The sequence below is a fragment of the Heptranchias perlo genome, chromosome 31 (assembly GCF_035084215.1).
Source record: "Heptranchias perlo isolate sHepPer1 chromosome 31, sHepPer1.hap1, whole genome shotgun sequence".
Classification (NCBI taxonomy): domain Eukaryota; kingdom Metazoa; phylum Chordata; class Chondrichthyes; order Hexanchiformes; family Hexanchidae; genus Heptranchias; species Heptranchias perlo.
In genome coordinates this window covers 23,153,725-23,169,584 of record NC_090355.1, presented here as the reverse complement: position 1 = coordinate 23,169,584, position 15,860 = coordinate 23,153,725, and the positions used below count along the sequence as shown (strand labels likewise).

The following is a 15,860-nucleotide window of genomic DNA, read 5'->3' as shown; positions in this document are numbered from 1 at the left end:
CACGCACCACTGTAAGTTTCCCTGAATTGCAATTTCAAAATTGAGACAGCATAGAAAGGAAGGAAGGAATATAGGAACAGGAGTAGGCCATTCAGCCCCTCGAGCCTGTTCCACCATTCAATTAGATCATGGCTGCTCTGTACCTCAACTCCATTTACCTGCCTTTGCTCCATATCCTTTAATACCAACTCCGAACAAAAATCTATCCATCTCAGTTTTGAACTTTTCAATTGACCTAGCCTCAATAGCTTTTTGAGGGAGAGAGAGCGTCAATCATACCCATTTTCAGAGGTACCTCTTACCAGAATGATTCAGACAGCTACGAGTCCAAAAGTTGGCGTCTGGCTTACAATCAAATCCCTAACATGTTTGTGCCCCTCTACTTGCACCTTTTCCCTCCCACTGCCATTCTGCTCTGCTGCATCACCCATTGATGAAAAATGAATGATCGTTATTCTGGTCATTCATGTTTTAGTATATTTATAATATAATTGTGTAGTCAATTATACTAATATGGGTTTGAATACTGTACCTGGATTAAAACGTCAGACCGCATTATAAATATGAGATTTATAAGAAAAAAATGTTTTAAATACTGAAAGGAAGAACACCTACAAAACTGTACAGAAATGTTGTGGCACTCTTTCATCACAATGGATGATAATTATCACTAAATTGCAACTAATAAAATACTATAGTTGCAAACCAAACAAACTGTAACAAGAATAAAAGTCACACAATGCACTTTTGATGTCGCATCAGTTTAAAAGTCATTCCCAGAGTATTGCGGTCTGTAACATAGACCTTGCAATATAGTTTACAGCCATTATGAGCAAAAATAAATAAATGTTACAGGGAGATAGCTCCATTACATAAAGTTTATGAAGTGGTTTTCTTTTTCCAGTGGAACTATAAATAAGCTTCCTACTAAGCCACAAAAGGGGCCAGTGAGACACATCCTGTAGATGGATCAAACTAATCAGAGAACTCCCCCTGCTTTAGATATTAGAACTCTTGGTTAACACTGAAGAAAGGACATACGTATCTTCCAGTGTGATTATTAAGTATAGCATCAGGCAATCTTGATCTTGTCCTAGTGAACATAAATCAATGGCACAAAAGTACCCCAACTACACTACTCAAGCGTCTTAGCGCTAAGTTCTAAAATTAAGAGAGGATGGAAAAGCACCATTTGCTCCAATTTAGTTCTGAAGACCCTAGAATAGGAATGATGGAAATTATAAGGCACTGTGGAAGGGGCTCACAGCCATTGATGGCATAGGACCAACTAGCAAGATCTTTATTACTATGTACAACTCAACAGCTTTAACTCTTTAACATAGTCATCACGTGCAATAACATTTTGAATGTGGGTAACAGGTCTACTCATTGATTATTTCAAGGTCCACTTTGATACAAGAAGAAAAGGTTATATTTTTCCCTTTCATTTATTCCTATTATACAGTCTACTGCCGATAATTCAGTCATTATTTGCACTAAAAGATGTTGAATTATCCAGTAATTTGAATTAAGCAATGGAAATGACATGGGGAAGCTGAAATTTAGCACTAAAAAAAAAATCAAATCATCAGATAATTGACTTTGAATTAATCGGAGTAGACTGTACTCTTCTGTTCCTGAAAAGGGGGTGGGCGGTGTTACTGGATACTCATCAGAAATACGAAATCTGGTCATTTTTCTCCTCCCCTAACTTTAAAATTAGGAGCTCAATTGTACCAGCTTCCTTCTCCTCCAACCAACAATGGACAAACTCAGCACAGACGGGGAATTGAACTGGAGACCTTTCAGGTCTGTATGGCTCACCACCAAACCACATGGTGCATTTCTGCACTGAAATATCTGGGACATGAGAACCAGGAGAGCAAAGAGATTCAGAACCATTTCATCTTTTAAAAAAAAATAGAAATTATTGGCAATTTTTACAGATGCCTACATCCACCTTTTACGAAAAAAGGTTAATATCAAACTTAAAACTATTATGGAAACTCTTATCTCCTCAAGCAGCTCAGCTATATAAAGTGAAGCTTCTCCCCTTCCATCACAAGAGGTTTGCAAAATTAAAACTCAGTCACACAAATAACAGTCATAAACACCACAGGCAGCAATTTTAAGTGTTTTCATAAAGGCGGACATTATTGTACACACAATGCTAAAACTCTTAAGAGGCTATAAGAGTTTTTAATGTTGTAGTATTTTGTGTTAGAAATGTAGTAAAGCAATCCCTTCCCTTTTTATATTGCTTCTTTAGGAGAATAACAACCGATTTCTGGGCAACAGCTAGCAAACAGAATCTGGTTTTGTCTGACTAATCAGAGCATTTTTACTACAGTAAATAGATTGCTAGAAGGCAACAATGGCAATTCAAAAAGTCAATATTGTATTCACGCATTGTCTTTAATCTTAATATTGTCTTCTGACATCTATTCCTATAACCACCTGCAAGTTAGAATTGTTGAAATAATTTGGCGGGGTCTGAAGATTTTCACCATGTAAAGAATATAAAAGTAAATAAGAAAGTTTAGGCAAAAGGATTAACATGTGTAGCTTAAAGCAAATCTCATGTGTCCACAATTCTTGGAATAGGGATGTCATAACATGCATTGGACTAAAGGATTAGTGAATAGCACACAAGTTTATCATAGATCTATGCCAATTTTACCAAATGCCCTGGCATTCAGAGGTCAATTTAAGAACTATGCTAGTAATTTTAACTTGGGTAAATAAGATTATGCCCTTAATTTTTACCTGTAATATAGCTAAACTATATATTAAACTAGGCATATGTGTCATAGTGTCAAATACTTCTAAAATCGTTAAATATATACAAAGATTAAAATTGCTTGCTGTATAAGTTTCCAACTGAAGTTCCATTACCCTGCATTTTGGAAAGGTGTGGTAATCAGATTATTTTCAGACAGAAAATTTCTATGTCCACACAAGCCTACTGCGGTGGCAGAGGAGAAATTTTCTACCTTATTTTTCTCCCCCTCTTTTGGTCCACCAAGCTGGAAAGTCCTGCCTCATGCCTTTAACAAAGAAAAGAAAAACTCACATATATATAGCGCCTTTCATGTCCTCAGCACATCCCATAGCACTTCAAGCCAATAAATTACTTTTGAAGTATAATCACTGATTTTGTAGGCAAATGCAGCAGCCAAATTGCACACAGCAAGGTTTCATAGACAGCAATGAGTTAAATGACCAGTTGGTCTGTTTTTGCAGGCGTTGATTGAGAGATAAGTGTTGGCCAGAAATTGTTGTAGAATTCCTTTGCTGTTCTTCAAATAGTGCCATTGAATCTTTTAGATTCACCTGAACAGGTAGACAGGGCCTTGGTCTAATGTCTCATCCAAAAGAAACATAGGAATCTGCAGGACTAAAAAGACCATGGAAAAGGTCCATCTACTCTCTCCCAGTGTCTAAGAAATATCATATTCTATGAAACTTCACATATCCATCTATCATTTTTTTCTCTAGGAACTTATCTAATTCTCTCTTGAATTTGTTGATGCAATCAGTCCCCATGGTTTCCCCCAAGCAGTCCATCCCATACATTCATCACTCTGAGTAAAGTAGTTTGTCAACACTACTCTATAACCAGTTACTAGAAAGTGCACCAAACAAGCCAGGCTCAAGTCACTTTCTGATTTAACCCCTGCCCCACTTCACCTCCAACCCTTTTTTTTATTCATTGGCTGTGGGCGTTACTGGCAAGGCCAGCATTTATTGCCCATCCCTAATTGCCCTTGAGAAGGTGGTAGTGAGCCACCTTCTTGAACTGTTGCAGTCTGTGTGGTGCTTTTTTGTAGCAGGATTGTACAACTGACTGGCTTGCTAGGCCATTTCAGAGGGCAGTTAAGAATCAACAACATTGCTGTGGGTCTGGAGTCACGTATAGGCCAAACCTGGTAAGGACGGCAGGTTTCCTTCCCTAAAGGACATTAGTGAACCCGATGGGTTTTACGGCAATCCAGTAATTTCACGGTCACCATTAATGATACAAGCTTTTTTTTAAATTCCAGATTTTATTTAATTTTAATTAATTGACTTTAAATTTCCCAGCTGCCATGGCGGGATTTAAACTTATACCTCCAGATTATTAGTCCAGGCCTCTGGATTACTAGTCCAGTAACACAACCACTATGCTACTGTACCCAGTTCAACATCTTCTCCAATGGTTATCTAGGATCAAAAACTCACTAAGTAGGGAATTGTGAATATGAAATAACAACTGAGCCCACCAGTATGCTCCACCACCAGATAATCCCATAAAAGATCCAAACCTTTTTTGTTTCCATAACAGTGAGATGGGAGGATGCAATTCACATCACTGCATAACTTGCACATGATGTAAATAATGTGTGGGTGTTCCAAGTGCTATCTCTCCCACAATAGTGCCTCTTTAAAATGAAAATATCACATAAAAAGATTTGGTTTTATTATTTTAACCCCATAATGCCACTTCTGAAACTTTCTTCCATTAGAGACAGTATTAAAACATATAATGCATTATTGATAAGAATCTTGTAAAACAGTAAATACTGCAGCATCTATGATCTTCTTCCAATGGCTTTTTCCAGCAGTAAAAATAACCTGTTTTTCTGGAAAGATAAAAATTTAAAAAAGGAAAAGGCCCTTCCCCACCATGGCTCAATATTCGTGAATTGTGGTACTGAGTCATACAGATCAGAAGAGTTACAGGTTCAATTCCTGCTGTGTGCTTAGATAACCAGTCTTTGCTGGAGAGATGTGGGGGTTTCACAAATGGTCTCACTACTCCCCCCAACCCCCTCCATAGCTAAGGAAGAATAAACGAACAATAGATTAAGATCCTGCTCCTGGTCATCATTTAGCAACCCCTAATGGAAGTGTGCGTAACTGGACATTGCGTGAGAACAGGATCAGGCTTATCTGTGATGGCTCTCACGGTTAAACAAGTCTCCGAGACTCACCGTCCAGGCTCACACTTGGAAAATGTCAAGGGTCCCCTGCTGGCTACCAAACTGTGTCCCATCATGAGTTACTGTTGTCAGGGGAAAAGGGACAAACGAGCACATTGGAGATAAAATTGGAAGAAAAGAAGAGATTAATGCAAGCAATATGTATCTATAGATATTAAAAAGTTGATAGCCATGTTAGTCGACTCAAGTAGCGAACTTCACCGCTTCTTACCTGGGCCACTAAATAATGGTGATGTAAGGGGTGATCTAATTGAGGTGTTTAAGATGATTAAAGGATTTGATAGGCTAGGTAGAGAGAAACTATTTCCTCTGGTGGGGGAGCCCAAAACAAGGGGGCATAACCTTAAAATTAGAGCTCGGCCGTTCAGGGGTGATGTCAGGAAGCACTTCTTCACACAAAGGGTAGTGGAAATCTGGAAATCTCTCCCCAAAAAGCTGTTGAGGCTGGGTCAATTGAACATTTTAAAACTAAGATTGATGGTTTTTGTTAGACAAGGGTATTAAGGATTACGGAACCAAGGCAGGTAGATGGAGTAAAGAGACAGATCATCCATGATCTAACTGAATGGCGGAACAGGCTGAATGGTCTACGCCTGTTCCTATGTTCTATTTTCCTAACAGAACAATGCTTCACAACACTCCAGCTCAGGAGAGGTAAAAATCAGCAGGAGACCTATCTGACCTGCAATATTTTTTCCTCATACAGAACGCAGGTGGCTACAGCCAAAGACCAGGCAGATTGACACTCTTGTCTGAAGGAAGACATCATGGAGGCAGGAAAATGGCAACTGAATATATAACAGGAATCAAACTGCTGGTTGCTAAAGGTGTAAAATAGTTTTCTGTTTTAACCGCGCACAGCAGCCAATAGTGGAACTCGCTGTGATACAAACCACACTGCATGCCCCTCAACGATTTCTTTAGTTGTTGTCCTAACTCTAATTTCTTCAGCTGCTGAGGTTATGGAAAGACTAAGCTAAGCCCCTCGCCTCCATATTGTTTCCTTCAATTTGCTGATGGGAGAATTAATTTTCCTAGAAAATAGGAGGCCTCTATTTGTTCAGTAAACTGAGAAATAGTTTTTAAGTACCAGCAATCTAAACATGGAGAGAATGAGGGTGTATTCTGATCCTGCCAACCTTAACACAATTCCCTAAAGACGTGCTCTCCCCAAAAATTCTTCACAACGCTGAACTAGCTCCTCCACAGCTGTTGTGCAAGGAGGAGGATGACTGGAGGGAAAAAAAAAGCGAATGAAGGTTAATCGAAATCTGGTTAAGAAAATCTGCAAATGTTTAGGAACTTTCAAAGCAGATGCTGCTGCCACTCAACGTTGAGTGGCACTGATTCTAAAGAGGCTGTTGCCATTCGAATGTGTTTAAGGCAGTTAAAACATTCCACGCTTAATGCTAGATTCTGATTCTTCAACAAATGCTGGAATCCTTTGTTTGAAGAATTTAAGAATGGGATAAAATTTGAAACACAGGAATCCAAAGCATATAATGCTTAATTACATTTGCAAATACTGAGCTGAATTTAACTGATTGAGCAAATTTGAGGTGTGATTAGAATCGTAAATGCAGTTATGAAATAAAGGCTAATCTCAGTTAGCCACAAAAAGACAATTATGTGATCACAGCACAAAAATGCACAGAGATCCACAAACCAGCACTCTTAAATTCTGAGACCTCATTTGTTACTATTCCAATTATTGTTCTAATTATTTTGCAAACATTTTTTACATTTCCTTTTTTGAACTTTATTTCACATTTCATTCATTCCATGTCGAATGTCCCACAAGGAATTTAGAGCATTAGCTTGCAAAATAAAAAGAATGGCACATGCACTTTTGAAATGGGGATGATTTTGACCTTTGGTCACCCATATCCACGGCAAAGAGATGGCCATGACTTTGAGGAACCAGCCTCATTTAAATCAGGCCAAACGAGAATCGATACGCAGCTTTCCAATATCGGGCTGCCTCGACCGCTATCAAGGAGGGCCATGATCCACTGTGGGAGTCTTGGGACAATAGCAGCCAAGATTATTTTTATGGGGTCTGGAGGAGATCTCCTGCTCCACCAGGCCTCACAAAAATATCAAACTTACCTTGGCTGGACCTCTTCTCCTCTATTGCCCGTGGAAATGATCAGAGCGTTGCATGTGCATGCTCCGACTATTTCCAACCTAAAATGGCAACACTGTTTTGAATATTGAGATGGGTCAACTGGCTGAAACAGGTATGCGCTTTGTGTGCCCTGCGGTAGGTCCCTTGGTCAGTATTAATGGGGCAATATGACTACCGACCCCATTTGGAAGTTGTTAACGCCAGCAGAAGCAAGTAAAATCAGCCCCAAAATGTTACTCAAGATTAAGTGGCAGAATCTAGTAGTTTTTTTTACATAATGTCTATATTTGCTTTCTTTTTCCAATTTCCTCGCCCTTTATTTGCCCTCCTCTCCTGAGGGTGGTGATTTATGCTGGGGCAGAGTAACATGGCAGGCTGTGGCACCTTGTCTTCTTTATGTGCAAGTGTAGAGAGGGAATGTCAACAGGCTATTCTCCATGGGGTGAGCATCACAGCTGAGTCCATTGTTGTCCTCACCAGATAGCTACATGTGCAGATATTTCCAGCAGTGTTCATTGGATAGCGATCAGAAGTGGGATCCCTGATTGATTGTCCCCATCCCTGGCCCAGGTACCATGAGGATAACTGTACCACCCCTATCAGCAAACTCAGTACCAACCAGGGATTAAACCTTCCTTGGAACTATCTGATCATTAAGTGCCTTACGGTTAGTGCAGCAACCACTGAGCCATCAGAGCAACTCAATATTTACTTTTCCAACAAAGCTTGGAATCCAAATGGTAGCAGGGCAAATAGGGAAAGATAATAAATGCAGCTTTTCCAGCACCACCCATATCCCGAGACCAAACGTGTACAAAAAAAATTGCTAGCTGCCTAAAACAGAATTTCCTAATTGTTCTATTTCTTAATTCATAGAAAATAACTGCACTGATAAGTAAAACCACTTCTAGAAATTAACTAAGGCTACAATTATGTTATGGCTACTGATTTCCTCTAGCAGGCTCCTTGAGCATTTTTTAAACTAGGCATCAGACTGAATTGGAGCTAAAATAATGAGCAAGTGATGGCCTCCTGGATGTGACACATCGCTCCCCTCCAGGATCATGTCCAGACCTGACTTCACAATTACACAGTCACTTTTGTGTCACAGTGAAGTGAAAACTATTCTACAACAAAGTAGAGATAGCAGTATAACTGTAACCTTAGATTACGACATAAATTATAATCTGGGTCAGATGGTCGACATGCTGGGATATCGCATACATACTATTACTGAATCCCATCAGTCAGCTCAGCAATGATGATGGGGCCGAATCGTGTTCATACATAGTATGATTTCTTTATTTTTTACACAGAGAGTCCTATTTATAAACAAAGGTAAATGTGTACAGTTTGATTCACTGGAAAAAAATCCAAAGAAATTTAGGGTTAAATAATTGTTCCATATTTTGTTCATTTAAAAAAAATAACAGATAATGTAAAATACACTGCACGTACCAAAATAATCATCTTTTCATAAAATCAGATGACCTCCAGCTTGGATTATTCTCTTTAAGAAGATTTTTTGTGGGCAGGTCCATCGATACAATAGCAACGAGTTGGACTCCCAGTTTGGGAAGCGCAAGATTTAATCTCAATCTTCAAATGAAAACGGTTTAAAAACTATGATTGCACAGTTGTGTAAACTTTTTTTTCTTGCAGCCTGAATTGATACTTTATCATAGAAAGTATCAGCTTCTTTGGAATGTAAAAAAAAGTTAATGTGATCCACTATTGCAATTTGTGGGCTGCCTATCATATTTAAGTACGTCCAATAAAAAGACACAGAAAAAAAAACTGTGGGTTACCATGCTGAAGATGCCTACTTGTAAAAGCATTTCAAACTAGTGCTCTTCCAAAGAACTGTTGATTTATGCGGCTGCATCCCGTCTCATTAAATGTTTGTCGCTGTCAGTCTGAGGTGGTGTTCACAGCAGGCTGCCATGTCATGTCACATCAGGTACCATGATTCAACAGAGGTTAATAAGTATAAACTATTCTGCTACAGAACAGTTTACAGATCTCAGCTTCACCGCTTAACATGTCAGGTCAATGTGTAACTTATTTGTACATTTAAATAATTTTACGTCGGATCAGTAGGATATAGCAAGACTCCTGAGTTAGGTAAACCAAGTTGAATTTTATTACAGTATCTTGAACTTTGCGCTATAGACAGATCACAGCCCTCAGCCAATGTTAAGGAAACACAATGTTCGACCAGTTTGCATTAAAAGAAAATCTTCCAGAAACACAATAACCTCAACAAGATTTCCCTATGTAAGCATTTACTGCCAGTATCCATGGTGATGGATTTTCATGCTGTAGCTATGAAATTCACATTGTTGCCACTAACCACTTAAGGCCCTGTTGGGAAGCCTAGTGAATGCCTGACAAAAGTTGATGCAAAGCAATAGTTGTTGTCTTTTGTTTGTTGCCAGGCTTCTAGCAGAGTACTATTATGCCCCTGTGATTGAAGTGGCCATGTTAAAACCCTATATATAAAAAGGGCCTAAATTTTAGTGACAGGCATGAAGTGTGATAATGCAGTGGACAGCTATGTGGAGTAGACCCTTTATTTTTTAAGAATGACATCACACTGATTCTTTCTGGAAAGCCCAAATTTGGTGAAACAAAATCTTACTGAAATAACTAAGAGCGAGGCTTAAGTCAGAAACTCACACAAAAAAAATAAGAAGTGAAACAAATTGAGCCTTTGTGTTGTGAATGCACAGAATCAGTCACAGAATAAATATGTTGGTGACTTTCGATCAGAAAATCCAGACTAAGCACTCTACCATGCATCAGTCAATCTCATTACAGCCTACACAATGTGGAGCATATTTGTGCAAGCAAGTGTTTGCAAATAGTTACCAAACTGAGGTGTTCTGCTGTGTTAATAATTCAAATGCTGCATTACCAGAGAAATTCTAACAAGTGACAAAATACATATAAAGCTTTTAAATTGTATGGTGTGTAATGAATTCCTCGATACAGCAGAATATAATTATATTAGAACTTTCCACGTCCAAGTAATTATATTTTATTATAATTACATGGAAGGGGATGATTTTTGTTCTGATTATGTCAATCAACTATCAGTAGCAACTATTAAAGTGCTGGCAGACTTGATAGTTTTCCATCACTCGCCAGAGCAATGGTAATGTAGCAACCAATGATATATTTTAAAATTATCAGTATATGTAGCATATACAATAGCATAAATAGCAATTCAACCTTGGGGTTCTGTTCTCCATTGAACATTCACTCTGGTGATTTGCAGTCCCTAAGAACCCTTTGATTAAATTACAGCGGTACAAATTTTCCCAATCATATTAACCCTATATCATCGATGATGCATTTTATTACAATTTTGATATGTTTACGACAACACAGTTTCCATTGACGATACAGTTATGAGCATAAACCCCTTGATAGGGCAGGACAATGAGCACGTTCCAAAGACGAATAATAATTCAAAGATCAGAGCAACTATTGTTTAAAAAATATCTGCTGACCTTATTTTTATGATTTTGATGTGCTAGATTTTTCTGTGTGGCACTTATTATAAAAAGAGTCACACAACAATTTATATCAACTGCCTGGGAAGAATATAATAATAATTCCCAGTAGATAAAATCGTTTTAAATCATGCTCAGTTTGAATTCAATTTAGGGAGTAGGAATGTACAATTAAAAGTCGGAGTATCTAAACCTCCCGTAGCGCATTGCTTTATTCAGATATCCTATCGAGCTTACATGTAATGCTTTCCCTTTAATAGTTAATGATATGCTCCTTCTTATCCGCAGTTATATTTATTCTTTTATTCCACAGACATGTCTCGTATTATTTTAAATCGTTCATTGCATTTTCATTTCTGTTCTCGCAAATTTAAACTGAGTTTAATCCTTCTAGTTTAAATACCTGTTGAAAACGGCTGCACTTTTTGATATTTAAGTAAAACGCACAACAACAACTGCAATTGGACTTCATGAATTGAAGGACCTTATATATATTTCGAGTCTAAGCGTTATGTTAAATTGGCTCCAGCGCACTAACGGACACACACACACACACACACACAGTCTCTGGCTTAAACCTTTATGTTCAAATTCGACCATGTTAACCCTCTTCTTAACACGTCGCATTAATTGCAGAAGTGAAACAATTGCATTGAACTTGTTCTCTCGAGGTTTAGCCCTCCGGTTCTCAATGTAACCTATCTAATTCCTATACATTAAAAAGTCATCAGCCACATAAAAATGAACTGAAAGTACCATATGTGTTCAAAACTCACTGTACAGTATTTAAATACGGAGTAGCAGTTCTCGCCCTTAGGAATGCTAATTGAAAAGATATCTGCGGGTTTAACAATCTTGGTTAAGAGCTTCCAAGTTTAGTTGAACTGTTCAAATTCACAAGCTCCAGACGGCGTCCAAACTCTCAAATGAGTTGAAAATGGAAATCCCCCTACAAGTAATTAAAGGTTAGCTTTTGGCCCCATTTAAACACAAATGGGGTAGCTGATATTACTGGATTTTCCCTGGCGTGTTACTTGTTACTTTACCACCTGCTATTGTGAAGCTCTTATATATCATACCCGATCTTGAAACTTTTTAAAAGTTAAAAAAGAATAAATCATGTCACTCTTGAAGGGACTGACGGTATTTCTGTCATAACGCGAAATAAATCAGCGAGCTGGAATGAAGTGTGCTTTGTTTTTTTGCAGTATTAATATCAGAATTTCTGACTCGGTTTAAAGGCACCGCCTCTGTACATCAACTTGACACATGAACTCTGAGAAACATTTAAAACAAAAGTCCTGCGGCAGTTCTCAGCCCTGCGCCGGAAAGTTTCGCTTTGAGAAAACGAATATGGACCGCGTCATGCAATTGGTCTACACCTTTCTCCTTCCACCTCCCCTCCTCCGTCTTCCCTCCTCTCACCTCGCACCAACCTCCGGCCACCTTCCTCCTCACACCTCACATCTCCTTCCTTACATCTCCCTCCTCCCCGAAAACACTTTGGACTTATTTTGTTACAATTGAATACAAAGGAGAAATCCAATTTCGTTTATATTCCGGAGACAGTTTTTACGTCCATAGAAGAGAATGCTTTCTCCAAAAGGAAAATATAACTCTTTAGTAACTAGAGAATTTGGGTAAAATTATAATTAACAATTCATAATGTAAACCAAGATGTCAACATAATGCACAGGATTGTAGAAACTCCAACGTTTATGCAGTATTGCAAAAAAATGGACCTCCCTCGCAGCTTTATCTTAAAATGCATGTTTTATGAATATGAATTTCAAATCATACAACAAAGCCCACTTATTATCCTGTCACGTCTTCAGATTTACATTAAACTTTTTCTTGTGTTATCGCTGCTCTCTTCCCCCTCTAATTATTTCCCCAAAACTGTCCATCTTGGGCAAGTCTGTAATATTCAAAACTGCATTTGTATTTTTAAAGTCTTTGGAAGCATTTTGTAGCTAGTCAAATGACAAAAGAAGAAATTATAAACGATTGTTTTCGTCTACAGTCCGTTTGACGCACTTGTTGAATGAGCGAGCTCAAACTGTACCCCAAAAACACTCAAAGCAACTTTCACCAAAACATTATTAAACGTAAATTTATCTAATGATCTAAACTACATCAAACGTCTTTTCATGAGATGACTGTGTGTTACAGTCCTGACTACAAGGATGGGAAATAACGGATGGCGAAAATATGGAGGAAGAACTTATTTTTTTTTAAAAATGTAACATTAAAAAAAAGCAGAACTATTATTTTCTCTCATGTATGGAACTTACAGACATATGCAGATCAGAGCATATTGACGGATATGCAAATTTAGAAACAGACTACGGAATAAAATGCGGAAACCACACGACGGATTTAACAGAAAATTGTAACTCTCCTCAGGCAAGTGACACCCTTGTCCAGAAAAACAGATAAATTATACAAATCCGCCGTGATGTCTTAAAACAAGATCTAACCCTTTGGAATATCTAGAAATGTATCCACAGTGAGGGAAATCCCATACTGCCCGATTTATGGGAACCTCGCTAACTCTCATCAGAGAACTGATGCCAACTCAATCCTTGAAGCAACATAAGTGGGAGCTGCATGATTTGTACTGTCAGAGGCGTCTGGTTATGTAAGGGCTACTTTTGTGCTAAAACTGCCCGAGGCGATCGGTTTGAAACGTGTTTAACTTACCCGTGGTTTCGCGATTCGGGGCTGTGTGTATTATTTTGCCTGTGTGTTTGGTTCTCGATGCTCAAAGTTTACACTGTATAAAGAGATGTGGTTAACGAGGGCCGGGCAGCTCTTCTAGCCCAGGTGATCATACAGCGAGTCTACCTGATAATTCACCATAAGCATTCAGAATAATAATACAACTCGTCGGGCGAAAGGCAGGTACACCTGAGAAATGTGAATGAAAACGCAAACACGCTTTGTATTCCATTCTGTTTTAACTCTTAACAGAGCCGACTACTTTATAATAAACGAACGATACCGCCGTTTCTCAGCTGTTTCTTATTAAGGTAATTATGGAGAGGGGAAATACTGAAGGCATCATTTGGGGTTTGTGGTGTGATTTTATTTCCAAAGCTCAGTCACTCCTTTTCATACATAAATATAGTTATTTTTAAAAAAAAAGATGCAACACGTCATCTTCATTTGTTACGAGAATTATTCTCCTACTACACAAATGTACCGCGTGTGATGTATATAATCCACACAGTGTAGTGTAAATACATCTGTCCACTGTAAATATCGGTAACGTGGCTAATATTGAAATAATTCTAGCCACATTATAGATCCATTATCAAGGGGAAAGTATTGCTCGGTATGTAAAAGCCACCGACCTCGGCTTGCTGAGAGATTGTACAATAATAATAATACAATCGTTGTATTTTAGACAGCCAAACTGCAACAAATAGGTGATGGGTTCGAACTGGAAGGACCAGAGTAATCCCACAACACGACCAAAACACCCCCACATCCAAGTGAAGTGAAAACATTTCAAACAAATCCATTACAGTTCCATACAATCTAAGTAAGACACACGCCGATATTACAGGCCCCAAATTTGTCATCCGCAAATCTATCTGCTATAAGCGGTTAAAAAAAAGGCCGGGACACACACATTAAATATTCTGGGAGGATTGAATTTGTGGCATTTATAAATGCTACGGGGAAACAATGAGAAACATTTGCAGGCCCAATTGCTTTTTGCAACGATTATTTTTTTTCATTCCACGCATCCTGTTAAAGAAAAAATCCCTAGTTTTTAAAAAAGCTACAGTAAAATCTCCGTCAATGACACGGAATAGATAGCAAGAGTTACCATGGAAACAATATTTTGGAAAAAGCATTCCCACTGTATTTCAAAAATATCGAGAAATCTGCGGCTTTATATCGAACCAGGCCCCAAACATCTTGGTCCCCCCAAAAAATGAAACTATAGTCTCCTTGCGTTCTTTAAATGAGAAGTGTACAGACTTACTGTTCATAGTCGTGTTTGCAGTAAAGTTTCCTGTCTCGGAAATAACAGCTCCTGGTGAGGGGCTGTTGACACACAGTACACTGCAAACAATGTTCGTGCCAGGAAGCTTCGTTGACTCTCATCAGAAAGCGATCTTCTATAGGTCTTTGGCAACCGTCACAAAGTTCTTTGTGTTTACAATCAGATCCTGCAGGAAGAAAAAACGAGTATTAGAAATAAAACAAAAAAAATTGCCGGATTGTGATTATTCTTTTGGCTATTAATAGTATAAATCGAAGCGACCGGTTCCCAAACAAAGCATCGATCTGTCTCCCCCCCTCATTCGGGTTCATTGCCCCTAGTTTTCTGTTTTAAATCAGAAGATCTGTTCAGTGACAGTTCTGCAGAATGTGTCACTCATTAAAATGATTTTAGGAAGCAATGCAATTTAGAGAAGAACAAAACAAAGTTATTTACGATACTACTTGCAGTAATGTTATATTCATCAAATGTAGTTTCATAAAGAAATCACATTATACATATTGCTGCTTTCTCAAACCATCTTAAATAAATCAAATATTTGCAATTGGCCCGCGTGTCATTGAATCTATTTATTTACCGCACTCGGTTACTGATAAAAGTCAGCAATGGTTTGAATCGCGATATGACTGCAATAAATGACTGGCGAGTACTGTAGTCCTTCTTTTTTGTTTTTTAAGTTTATAAACACTTTATTTACCCAGTAGCATTCCCAGGGTAGCAGGACCCGAACGTAACGGGTGCTCCTCCATTTTTATGCCGTCCAGCATCTTTGGACACTCGGATTCTCTTCTGCTGAAGCACCTATCCAAGGACTCGGGACCTGTTGCGAGAGCCATCCTTAGGATCACTATACAAGCACAAAACGGCGACCCCCAACACTCTCAGCTCCAACTTTAATGCCAACGTTAGCACAATCGATACAAACTATTTCCTATATAGGTTCACATGCACGGGAGGGGAGGGGGGAAGAGGAGAAGCGGAGGGGGGGGGGGGGGAAGAAAAAGCCTTTTAACTTGGTATTCGTGGATAATTGATCGCTGCACTACAAATAAATCAGCACTTGCATCGGTTAAAAAGGCTTCTCTTAAATAAACACGTACTTATTAGCACCTGAGGGAACACAGTGAGGAAGGAAAGGCACAGGCTGAAACTCACTAGGACAGAGTTGCAATCCAACCTTGTCGGGGTTTGTTTTTAAAAAGGAAATGAACTAG

The 15,860-nt window shown here is 38.6% G+C and overlaps 1 protein-coding gene across 2 annotated transcripts in view; it reads right to left on the bottom strand.

Moving 5' to 3' along the window:
* The window catches only part of LOC137300422 (LIM/homeobox protein LMX-1.2), a 132,049-nt gene extending 116,561 nt beyond the window's left edge, over positions 1-15,488 (bottom strand). For both annotated transcript variants that reach the window (XM_067969490.1, XM_067969491.1), the window contains exons 1-2: positions 15,344-15,488; positions 14,626-14,812 (exon numbers count right to left, since the gene is read on the bottom strand). In XM_067969490.1, coding sequence (XP_067825591.1) covers positions 14,626-14,812; positions 15,344-15,482 — 326 coding nt within the window. In that variant the 5' untranslated portion in view covers positions 15,483-15,488. The remainder of the gene's footprint in view (positions 1-14,625; positions 14,813-15,343) is intronic.
* Between the last annotated feature and the right edge of the window lie 372 nt (positions 15,489-15,860).